Source organism: Salmo trutta, chromosome 12, assembly GCF_901001165.1.
Source record: "Salmo trutta chromosome 12, fSalTru1.1, whole genome shotgun sequence".
Classification (NCBI taxonomy): Eukaryota; Metazoa; Chordata; class Actinopteri; order Salmoniformes; family Salmonidae; genus Salmo; species Salmo trutta.
This window is the reverse complement of record NC_042968.1, coordinates 61499354-61511429: the sequence shown is the minus strand read 5'-3', so window position 1 is coordinate 61511429 and position 12076 is coordinate 61499354. Positions and strand designations below refer to the sequence as shown.

The 12076-nt window shown below is 47.4% G+C and overlaps 1 protein-coding gene across 1 annotated transcript; it reads left to right on the top strand.

The window, feature by feature from the left end:
• Window positions 1-4686: 4686 nt before the first annotated feature.
• LOC115203928 (betaine--homocysteine S-methyltransferase 1) lies at window positions 4687-10203 on the top strand. Its single transcript, XM_029769023.1, has 8 exons — window positions 4687-5075; window positions 5547-5679; window positions 5887-5999; window positions 6530-6721; window positions 6909-7056; window positions 8562-8744; window positions 8873-9101; window positions 9348-10203. Exons 1-8 carry the CDS (start codon window positions 5046-5048, stop codon window positions 9526-9528), a joined length of 1209 nt encoding a protein of 402 aa, XP_029624883.1. The 5' UTR covers window positions 4687-5045; the 3' UTR covers window positions 9529-10203.
• Window positions 10204-12076: the final 1873 nt, after the last annotated feature.

Sequence of the window (12076 nt, the reverse complement as noted above, 5' to 3'; positions counted from 1 at the left end):
CCAGGGCCAGCTGGAAACCCAAAACACATTGGAAGGTGGTCAACCCAGTGGAGGAGTGAAGTAGAGAGTTCTGGGCGTACTCTGCCCAAGTAAGGAAACGTGCCCACTCACCCTGCCGGTCCTGACAGTGACTCCTCAGGAACCTCCCCAGCTCCTCATTCATCCTCTCCACCTGCCCGTTAGACTGAGGCCAATACCCGGATGTGAGGCTAACCGTGACCCCGAGCTTCTTCAAGAGGGCCATCTATACTCGGGATGTGAATTGGGGGCCATGGTCTGAGACGATGTCCTCTGGAAGGCCTTAATGCCAGAAGACCTGCTGGAAGAGTGCCTCAGTGGGGAGAGCAGTGGGGAGACCAGGAAGAGGGATTAAACGACATGACTTGGAAAATCTATCCACTACCACTAGAATGGTGGTGAAACCATCAGGGTGGAAGACCAGTAACAAAGTCTATGGATAGATGGGACCAAGGTCGCTGAGGCATGGGATGCGGCTTGAGCTTCCCTGCTGGAGCATTCAGGGGGGGACTTGGTTACAGCACACACGGAACAGGACATATCGCGTAATATCTTACACCAAGGTGGGCCACCAGTATTTCTCAGTGAGGGAATGGATGGTGCGAGAAATACCTGGATATCCAGCGACGACAGCTGTGTGTGCCCAGGTCAGCAGCCAATCCATTATCCCTGTGGGAACATAGATGGGCGCGGGAGGACAATTCCGGGGTGCGGGCTCCCTCTCTAGAGTCTGGCGAATGTCCACATCTACGTCCCAGACCACTGGACCCACGACCCACGGGAGGATGGGATTATGGTTGCCCTCTGAACAGGACCCTCTCCCGAATTGTAGATACGGGACAGGGCATCGGCCTTGATGTTCTTAGAACCTGGGCGATAGGTCAGCGTGAAGTCAAACCTGGTGAAGAAGAAGGCCCACCTGGCTTGGTGCGGATTCAGTCTCCTCGCTGTCCGTATGTACAAGGTTCCGATGGTTGGTGAGGATGACGAATGGTTCCTTGGCGCCCTCCAGCCAGTGTCTACTCCTCTAGTGCTAACTTCACCGCCAAGAGCTCCCGATGTCGTAATTCCTCTATGTGGGGGACAGTTTCTTGGAGAACCCACCTCCGATGCGTCTACCTCAACCACAAAAGGTAGCGTGGGATCTGGGTGTTTCAGCAAGGGGGCGGTGGTGAAACACCCCTTGAGGAGATGAAAGGCCTCGTCGGCTGCTGGAAGCCAACCCAACCTATGAGGCCCACCCTTGAGGAGGGAGGTGAGAGAGGCGGTGACGGCGCTGATGTTCCTGATGAAGCGGCGGTAAAAAGTTGGCAAAAGAAAACAAAAGCCGTTGTTACCCCTTGATGGTGGTTGGGACTGGCCATACCTTACCACATCTACCTTCTTGTCCTCCATCCTCACTCCCTGCGGGCTGATTTGGTAGCCCAAGAAGGAGACAGCCCTCTGGTGGAATTGGCACTTCTCCGCCTTGACGAACAGGTGGTTAGCCAAGAGGCGTTACAGGACTGCTCGAACGTGAGTGATGTGATCTTCCAGGTTGGTCGAGAAGTTCAGGATGTCATCGATGTACACATTCACCTGATGTCCGAGCATGTCCCTGGACACCTCGTTGACAAGTGCCTGGAACACTGACGGAGCATTGGCTAAGCCAAAGGGCATAAGTAAGTACTGGTAGTGACCAGACATCGTGTTGAGCGCCATCTTCCACTCATCCCCCTCCCGGATGCAAATGAGATTGTAGGCACTCCCAGGTCCAGTTTGGTGAAGAACCGAGCCCCATGGAGCTGCTCGATGGCTGATGGCACCAGCAGGAGAGGATACCAATACTTCATGGTGATGTCAATGAGTCCACGGTAATCGATACGAGGACATAATCTTCCCTCCTTCTTGGCCACGAAGAAGAAAACAGCCAATGCAGGGGACATGGGCCTGTGGATGAAACCCTGTAGGAGTGCCTCTTGAATGTAGTCCTCCATGGCCTGGGTCTCAGCCACCAACAGAGGGTAGATGTATCTGCACTGAGGTGTAGCACTGGAAAGCAGGTCAATGGCACAGTGCCAGGGGCAATGAGGAGGAAGACCGGTAGTGCGGGTCTTGGAGAATACCTCCCTTAGATCCTGATATTCCTTTGGGATGTTGGGCTGGAGGGCAACCACAGGACTCTCAACCGATGTGGAACCACAGGAGACAGGGAAGCAGGTCTTCCGGCATTCAGGTGACCAGTCGGTGATTCTCATCCTCGACCATGGTAGGGTTATGGCGATGAAGCCAAGGTAGGCAGAGGATGATCTTGTGAACTGGTGATGAAGAAGGGGATGTTTTCCTGGTGATTGGGCTCCATGGTGTGGGTGAGTGTTTGGCTGATGTGTGTGATGGTTCCGGATCCTAGAGGCCAACAGTCAAGACCTTGAACCGGAAAAGGAGAGGAGAGTGGGTAGGTAGTAATATTGAGAGAGGAGGCAAGGGTCTGATCCATAAAGTTCCCCACCCCACCGGAATCCACTAAAGCTGTGGACACAGGGCATGAGGGACAGTCAGCCAGAGTGATGGGTACTAAAAAGGGTCTAACAGTAAGAGCAGTAGATGGAATACTCACTCCTGGTCTAGGGTATGTAACATCACGTGATTGTCCCTCTGCTCTAGTGGATCCGGATACTGAAGTAACGGACACCGCTGGCACTTGTGCCTTCCCTGGCCACAGTACAGACAGAGCCCCAGCTGTATCCGTCTGAGTCGTTCCGCCACATGAAGGCGTGTGACCTCTACTTCCATGGGTTCAGGCTCTGATCCCGAACACTCGCCGAAGGAGGGAGAGAAGCGATGAATATGCCGATGCTCCCGGGGGAGGTTATCCAGACGGATGGCCATCGCAATGAGTGTGTCCAAGGTGATATTGTCTTCTCGGCAGGCCAGTTCCGTCTGGACCTCCTTGCGCAGACCTCTTCTAAATAACGTGCTCAGCGCCGGCTCATTCCATCCACTGGAAGCTGCTACTGTCTGGAAGGTAAGCGCATACTCAGCAGCCATCTGATTCCCCTGCTGGAACTGAAGCAGATGCTCACCTCCCTCTCTGCCCTCCGCGGGATGATCAAAAATACATTTAAACAGAGCCATGAACCTCTCATAAGACTCAAGCTCCTCCTCCTCTCTCCCAGATGGCCGTAGCCCATTCCAATGCACGCCCAGTCAGCAGAGAAATAACCGTGGTAACCTTAGACCTCTCGTGGTGGGGGCTCCCATCTGATTTGCGAAATAGAGGGAGCACTGAAGGGGGAAGCCACGGCATTTGGATGGTGTCCCGTCATATATCTCCAGGAGGGATAGACTGGCATCACTGACCTGAGCGGGTTGCTGGATGGGCTGGTGTGCTGACTCATTGGGTAGACTGGCTCTAGAATATCCTCCGCTGTTGAGACGTTGTAGACTGCGGAGAACATCTTCCATGGCCGTCCCCAGTTGAGCCAGCTGATCATGGTGTTGACGAAGAAGGTCACCTTGTTCATCGATCATCTGGGAGATGTCCGGTTGTCCTGCTGCTTCCATATTTTGAGTTGGTATTCTGTAATGACAGGGCAGTGAGTCAGAAGCAGGTGCAAGTGAAACGCTTTAATAAAACAGCAAAACCAAGAACATAACACTAACATAAGGCAGATCTGCACTGTTGGTTAAGGGCTTGTAAGTAAGCATTTCACGGTAAAGTCTACACTTGTTGTATTCGACGCATGTGGCAAATAAAAGTTTGATTTGATTTGAACGCCAATTCACCAGAACAATACCAACTGTTGAGGGAACATGGGAGAGTGACATACAGTATCAATAGTCCCCACATTTGAAGGTGCCATATTTGGTCCCATAATCCTAGCACGCAATGACTACATCAAGCTTGTGACTCTATGAACTTGTTACATGAATTTGAAGTTTGTTTTGTTTGTGTTTTGGATTATGTTGTGCCTAAAATAAATGAATGCTAAATAATGTATTGTGTTATTTTGGAGTCACTTTTATTGTAAATAAGATTCCAATATGTTTCTGAACACTTCTGCATTCATGTGGATGTTATCTTGTTTACGGATAATCATGAATAAATCGAGAATAATGATGAGTGAGAAAGTTACAGATGCACAAAGATCATGCCCCAAAAACATGCTAACCTCTTAACCCTCACCATTACGAAAAAAAGAGAGGTTAGCATTTTGGGGGGTTATGCTATGTATGCCTCTAACTTTCTCACTCATCATTATCCACGATTCATTCATGATTATCCGTAATCATAGTAGCATCCAAGAAATATTGCACGTAGTATTGATTTACAATACCATTGGCAAATGTACAGAGACACTGAGTTTAGATGGGTAATCCATTTTAGATGGATTAAATTAGTATGGTAGCAACATTTGTATTGTAACAAAATGTGGAAAAAGGGAAGGGGTCTGAATACTTTCCGAATGCACTGTATACACATTTCTGCTGAGACACGATTTTAAGATCAGAGTGACACCAATGACTGTATATATGAATGGACAAAGCCAACGATCATGTGACACCATTCATTCCTCTGTAATGGCTCAATAGCGCATTGAAGCCAAATGAAGTCGGTTAAGATGGCCTCTCATGGAGACATAACATGCTCAGTTTGAACTACTCCAGTAAGTGACGTTGCAGGCTTGCTCAGTGCTGCCCCCTCTCAATGAGGAATTTGGTTCTTGCTTGTTGTTCATGTAGTGAAAGGGCTTTATGTCAGAAATAAGGTATTTCTGTCTTTTTTTATTTTTTCATTTTAGAATAAGGCTGTAAAAAAGTGAAGGGGTCTGAATGCTTTTCGAATGCACTGTAGATGCAGAGAAAAATAGATGATTTTACAAGCAGGAGCGGGCGGATCTGTGTCTGTGAGTGACATCAGTGCACATCACACCCCTCCTTGGGCTTATAAAGGCAAACGGATCACGGCTATCAAACCCTCTCCACATCTAGAGGAAGCCTGTGTTTGAGAAGGAGTGTCTCAAGTACAAGTACGAGTGCAATCACCAATGATCATGGCACCAGCTGGAGCTAAGAGGGTAAGTCGAGACTTAATATGACCATCATTAACAGTGTAAAGGCACGCATGCCTGTTGCGTAATGCACTTAGCCTTTTGCAGAACTATTGCAGATGTGCTAATGTATGTATTGCTTTAGTGTTAAGAGTATGTTATTATAGGGATCAAAATGCTTATTTTAGTTCTAACTTCATCTGAACCCCTTGGTCTTGTTTGGCGCAATATATACATTTTTTTCCCATTGCGCATGATTCATTGACTTTGGTTAACATAGAATGGTCTGACTTCTACAACTCTATTGTATAACTTAGATCAGCGTTTCCTAAACTCGGGGTGCGATGTTCACCCATTGGTGTCCCCAGGACCCAGTTTGGGAAACAATGCATTCGTTTACCTGTAGCGTATTTCATTCAGGGAGCTTTTTACGCATTTATTGCGGGTGCATATTTCATACTTGTAGAATGGAGAGCTAATTATGCAATGTTTGTGCAGAACATTCTGGAGCGCCTGGATGCAGGCGAGATTGTTATTGGGGATGGAGGTTTCGTCTTCGCCCTGGAGAAAAGGGGCTATGTGAAGGCGGGTCCCTGGACTCCTGAGGCTGCAGCAGAGCATCCCGAGGCTGGTAAACGATATATAATCTTTGGCTCCCTGGACCCACCAGTCATAGTCTAGCCTACAGAGCATTTAGTGAAGCCTCTCGCCTCTCCAACTTGTCCATCAGACGCACATTTTTCAACCAGATGAAGTTGAGAGAGCGTGAAGTCGCAAAGTTGTAAATACTTAGCAAAAAGCCATATGAGTAAGTGACACTTACTCTTCTCGTTTCCAGTGAGACAGCTGCACCGCGAATTCCTGCGGGCGGGGTCAAATGTCATGCAGACTTTCACCTTCTACGCCAGCGACGATAAACTGGAGAACAGGGGTAACGCTCAGCGCTTCACGGTGAGTATCCGTCTGCAGCTGTTGGGAAAACTCACCAAGAGGAATGAATGAGAATGCCAGACCCATTCTACTGTTACATTTAGGCCATGCATTTCTAAGCAGGATTGTTCAATGACTGAATGGGATAAGAGTTTCTATAAATAATTATTACATTTATCTGTAAATCAGGTTTCCTATACATCTCTCGAAGCCTGTTCTTCTGTTCAGCACTGATTTTATTTCCCAACTTGGTGTTTAATCAACTTGGCAAGTTTCACAATGGTGATATAGAAGACATTGGGTGTGTTCCTCTGCCCAGGTGTTGCTGATGCCTGCCAGATCTTACAACGCCTGGTTAGGTGTTTTTTTTTGTTTATTTTGTACCAGCTAATCACATCGTACGTTATAGCAATTTGACAGTCGATCACGTAACACTGAAACATTGGTTGACGCATGCAATGTCTGAGCAGGGAAATGCAACCATTGCAGGGTACCTCAAACTACATCAATAGAGTTGTACACCAATCAATATCTGCTTTGATTTACACCAGGGCACACAAATCAACGAGGCCGCCTGTGACCTGGCCAGGGAGGTGGCCAATGAGGGTGACGCGATGGTGGCGGGCGGGGTCTCCCAGACCCCCTCTTACTTGAGCTGCAAGTGCGAGGACGAGGTCAAGGGCATCTTCAAGAGGCAGCTTGATGTCTTCGTCAAGAAGAACGTGGATTTCATGATTGCAGAGGTAGGAATGGCATGTTGTACGCTCATATAGTAGATCCACTTCTTGCCCACATGGCATACTGATAACATAAATCTAATTTTGATCATTTTGACCTGACCGATTCTATGTGAAAAAGATCTTCACTTGGACAATGCTGGTTTCTGTATTGGTTGGGTTGTCACTTTTTTTACCCTGTGTGTTTGTGCAGTACTTTGAGCACGTGGAGGAGGCAGAGTGGGCCGTGCAGGTGCTGAAGACCTCGGGCAAGCCAGTGTGTGCCACTCTGTGTATCGGCCCTGACGGAGACCTCAACGGAGTCAGCCCTGGAGACTGTGCCGTCCGGCTGGTCAAAGCTGGTATGGGACTTCATTTAGCTCTCTCGCTCAGCAAAAAAAGAAACATCCCTTTTTTTCAGGACACTGTCTTTCAAAGATCATTCATAAAAATCCAAATAACTTCACAGCTCTTCATTGTAAAGGGTTTAAACACTGTTTCCCATGCTTGTTCAACGAACCATAAACAATTAATGAACATGCACCTGTGGAACGGTCGTTAAGACCCTAACAGCTTACAGACGGCAGGCAATTAAGGTCACAGTTATGACAACTTAGGACACTAAAGAGGCCTTCCTACTGAATCTGAAAAACACCAAAAGAAAGATGCCCAGGGTCCCTGCTTATCTGTGTGAACGTGCCTTAGGCATGCTGCAAGGAGATATGAGGACTGCAGATGTGGCCAGGGAAATAAATTGCAATGCCCTTACTGTGAAACGCCTAAGACAGGGCGGACAGCTGATCGTTCTTGCAGTGGCAGACCACGTGTAACAACACCTGCGCAGGATTGGTACATCCGAACATCACACCTGTGGTACAGGATGGCAACATCAACTGCCCGAGTTACACCAGGAACGCACAATCCCTCCATCAGTGCTCACACTGTCCGTAATAGGCTGAGAGAGGCTGGACTGAGGGCTTGTATGCCTGTTGTAAGGCAGGTCCTCACCATACATCACCGGCAACAACATCGCCTATGGGCACAAACCCACCGTCGCTGGACCAGACAGGACTGGCAAAAAGTGCTCTTCACTGACAAGTCACGGTTTTGTCTCACCAGGGGTGATGGTCGGACTCGTGTTTATTGTCGAAGGAATGAGCGTTACACCGAGGCCTGTACTCTGGAGCAGGATCGAGGTGGAGGGTCCGTCATGGTCTGGGGTGGTGTGTCACAGCATCATCGGACTGAGCTTGTTGTCATTGCAGGCAATCTCAACGCTGTGCATTACAGGGAAGACATCCTCCTCCCTCATGTGGTACCCTTCCTGCAGGCTCATCCTGACATAACCCTCCAGCATGACAATGCCACCAGCCGTACTGCTCGTTCTGTGCGTGATTTCCTGCAAGACAGGAATGTCAGTGTTCTGCCATGGCCAGCGATGAGCCCGGATCTCAAACCTATTGAGCATGTCTGAGACCTGTTGGCTTGGAGGGTGAGGGCCATTTACCCCAGAAATCTCTGGGAACTTGCAGGTGCCTTGGTGGAAGAGTGGGGTAACATCTCACAGCAAATCTGGTGCAGTCCATGTGCAGGAGATGCACTGCAGTAGTTAATGCAGCTGGTGGCCACACCAGATACTCACTCACTTGTGACCTCCCCCTCTCCTTTGTTCAGGGACACATTATTCCATTTCTGTTAGTCACATGTCTGTGGAACTTGTTAAGTTTGTCTCAGTTTTTGAATCTTGTGATGTTCATACAAATATTTACACATGTTAATTTGCTGAAAATAAACACAATTGACAGTGAGGACGTTTCTTTTTTTGCTGAGTTTATATACACACACAGCTCTCACTCTCTGCCAATAGGAGCCAATATTGTGGGCATCAACTGTCACTTTGACCCCATGACCTGTGTGAAGACGGTGAAAATGATGAAGGAGGGTGTTGAGAGGGCGGGGCTGAAGGCCCACTACATGGTCCAGCCTCTGGCCTTCCACACCCCTGACTGCAACTGCCAGGGATTCATCGACCTGCCAGAGTTCCCCTTCGGTACGTACACACATCACCATATCTCTCTCCTGCCCACTAGGTCTTCTTTTCTCTTTCCTCCCTTTCTCCTAATTTCTCTTCTCTTTTCCAACTCCCTCTCTCTGACTGCATGTCTGTCTCTCCCCCAGGTCTGGAGCCCAGGATTCTGACCAGGTGGGACATGCACAAGTACGCCAGGGAGGCCTTCAACGTTGGCATCCGTTTCATTGGCGGCTGCTGCGGCTTTGAGCCCTACCACATCAGGGCTGTGGCTGAGGAGCTGGCCACAGAGAGAGGCTGCCTGCCCGCTGCCTCAGAGAAGCACGGTAACTGGGGTGCTGGCCTGGAGATGCACACCAAGCCATGGGTCCGTGCCAGGTAAGGAGACCGGGTACAAATGAGTTAGATACCAGGAACCACAAAGGAGTGTCCTTATATGACTCCAGTCCAAAATCGCAAAAGTTCAGTTTAACTTAAATTGTTACTATAAGACACATGAGGTTAGACATAGTACTGTACCATTTTATTACCAGCTTATTACTCCCATGTCTGGAGTATACATTTGACCTTTTACATTTTCAATCCCCTACCTCTCCCTTCCCCCTCTGTCCCTCTCTCCCCCAGGGCTCGCCGTGACTACTGGGAGAAGTTGAAGCCAGCATCCGGCCGTCCAAAGTGTCCCTCCATGTCCACCCCTGATAGCTGGGGTGTCACCAAGGGCCATGCCGACCTGATGCAGCACAAAGAGGCCACCAGCCAGGAAGAGCTCAAGCCCCTGTTTGAGAAGGCCAAGGCCAGCCACTGAGCACACCTTCTGGGGTAGGAGAGGGAGGTAGAGCCCCCTGGAGGAAAACCGAAGGAGTGGCGTGCACTCCGAAGTCGTGTTGTGGTTTGATAAAGGCAGAGGGAGAACACCCACACATTCCCTTTTTAAAGAAGTTTACTTAACAAAAATAATTAGATGGAAGTCTTATTCTGTTTTGATTTCTAGGACCACCTTCTTGTGAACCAAAAGTTATTCTTATGATTTCATTCAGATTTGCAGCATCTCTAGATGGTATAGCTCCATTGTATTCTCTTCTGTAATAATTCAAAAGTTATTATGGTATAGATGCATCTCATTTCTAAATAACTGGATTTCAAACTTGATATGTGCCTTACTCAGACAGAATGTTACAGCAATCATCAAGCCATTGATACGTATTGTGAGTTAAACAAACCAAAACGTTGCCTCCGGTGGTGCGTCCACCCATACCTCCAGAGTGTGCTGCTGATCTCGTGACTATTGAAACACATAAGATTAGAAATAAAAGTGAAGACGTGTTACCGAAACTACTGTGACCACAATGTTATATAGCTGGTAAAGAATGTAGCATAGCCTAGTTCTGAATGCATCTGGTGCCAAAAAATGTCTATACCAAATGAAAGTTTTGACTTCATAACTGTAGTTTGATTCAATAAACTTCCACTTGACCTTGTATGTGATGACATTTCTTCATTGTGTGGGGTATCCTATCAACATGTTGGTGTTTTGAAACCTCAAGCTACCAAAATACTTTTACATACACAGAATACCAAGATAAGACAATCATAGCAAAATCTGAATTGATTTATTTCCACAACATCATTATTGTAAATTTTTCTTAAATGACATAACCAAATAGCTTTATCGTACTCATTTGGATTGAACTTTGAAGCTATTTCACTGTCATTCTACCCTTACAAAAAAGTCCTGCAAGATTATTCAATTATTCTGCAGGTTCTGCTGAATTCCTGCAAGAATTTACCTGACCCTGCAGGAATTACTTTGGCTGCATTTACACAGGCAGCCCAATTCTGATCTTTTGTTCACTAATTGGTATTTGGACCAGTCAGATCTTTGCACAGATCTTTTTAGAGCTGATCTGATTAGTCAAAAGACCAATGAGTGGATATTTTTAATCAGCTTTACATCTGCTCCTTGCACGCCCTCTACTTCTCATCCTATGTCTCCCTAACCTGCCACCATCCCCCCCCCCCAGTGCTCTCTCCCTCTCTGTGTGTATGTGATTGTGTGTGCTAGAGGTGGAGCAGATCCCCACCAGCTGCAACCTGTTCCATAATCAAGACCTCTACGAATACTCAGCCCTGCCACTTCCACACTGTCAGTTTGTAGTCTCTGCTCAGTCAGTCTGCATTTCTAGCCTCTTGTTCCTGCATAGATCTTGTTATCCTGTTGTGCCTGTTTTTCCTTAGCTTGACGCTGCTTTTCTCTCTGCTACATTTCTGGCTGCTCTGACTCTGTTCCCTGTCTCCAGTCCCTCGTCTCGTCAGCCCTGCTTCCCTGCCCTGGACCCCCGCTCTACTATTTCTTTGAATTCTGCTCCAGACCTGCTTACCCTGCCCTCAATTCCTGGTTCCCTGCTACCTGACCTGCACCCCCCCCCCCCCCCCCCCCATTATTGTGAATGGAAAAGTGACAATCTTCATGGTCAATCTTTGTGTAAATAAAACCCCAAAAATGTAAGATTCATGGTACCAATAATTGCTTCTAATAAAACCGGATATATGTCCTTGAACAGATTATTTAAAAATCTCACACAGAAGATTCCATTCACTATATTTCTTTCACTTTAAAAGTGCTTTCCTCACCATTGTCACGTCCTGCCCAGCAGAGGGAGTATTGTATTAGTATTTTGGTCAGGACGTGGCAGATGGGTTTGTGTTGTATGGTTTATCTAGTTGTTCTGTTTCTTTGTTAGTCTGTGTGGCTCTCGATCAGGAACAGCTGTATGTCGTTGTTCCTGATTGGGAGTCATATATTAGGAGTGTGTTTTTCACCTGGGGTTTGTGGGTTGTTGATTTTGCACTGCTAGTATTTGTTATAGCCTGTGAAACTGTCACCTGTCGTTCTTCGTTTTCTGTGTTCACCTTATTCTAATTATATATAAAGATGAGCATTCATATCCCGTCTGCGTTTTGGTCATCTCTTCACGAAGACAGGCGTTACAACCATCTTAAATAAGCATGCCCTGTTCAAAAAATGTAGAACCAGGAACTGATATAGCCCTTGGTTCACTCCAGACCTCACTGCCCTTGACCAGCACAAAAACATCCTGTGGCGTACTGAATTAGCATTGAATATCCCCTGTGATATGCAACTTTTCAGGGAAGTTAGGAACGCAAAGGCTAGCTTTTTCAAACAGGAATTTGCATCCTGTAACACAAACTCCAAAAAGTTCTGGGACACTGTAAAGTCCATGGAGAATAAGAACACCTCCTCCCAGCTGCCCACTGCACTGAGGCTAGGAAACACTGTCACCACCGATAAATCCATGATAATTGAGAATTTCAATAAGCGGTTTTCTACGGCT

What these genes read in the sequence shown, in the direction of transcription:
- LOC115203928 (XM_029769023.1), top strand. Translation starts at nt 5,046, where the DNA reads ATGATCATGGCACCAGCTGGAGCTAAGAGG. An exon ending in GTAACGCTCAGCGCTTCACG is followed by an intron (nt 6,000 to 6,529) that starts GTGAGTATCCGT and finishes GATTTACACCAG; the next exon opens with GGCACACAAATCAACGAGGC. An exon ending in AAGCCATGGGTCCGTGCCAG is followed by an intron (nt 9,102 to 9,347) that starts GTAAGGAGACCG and finishes TCTCTCCCCCAG; the next exon opens with GGCTCGCCGTGACTACTGGG.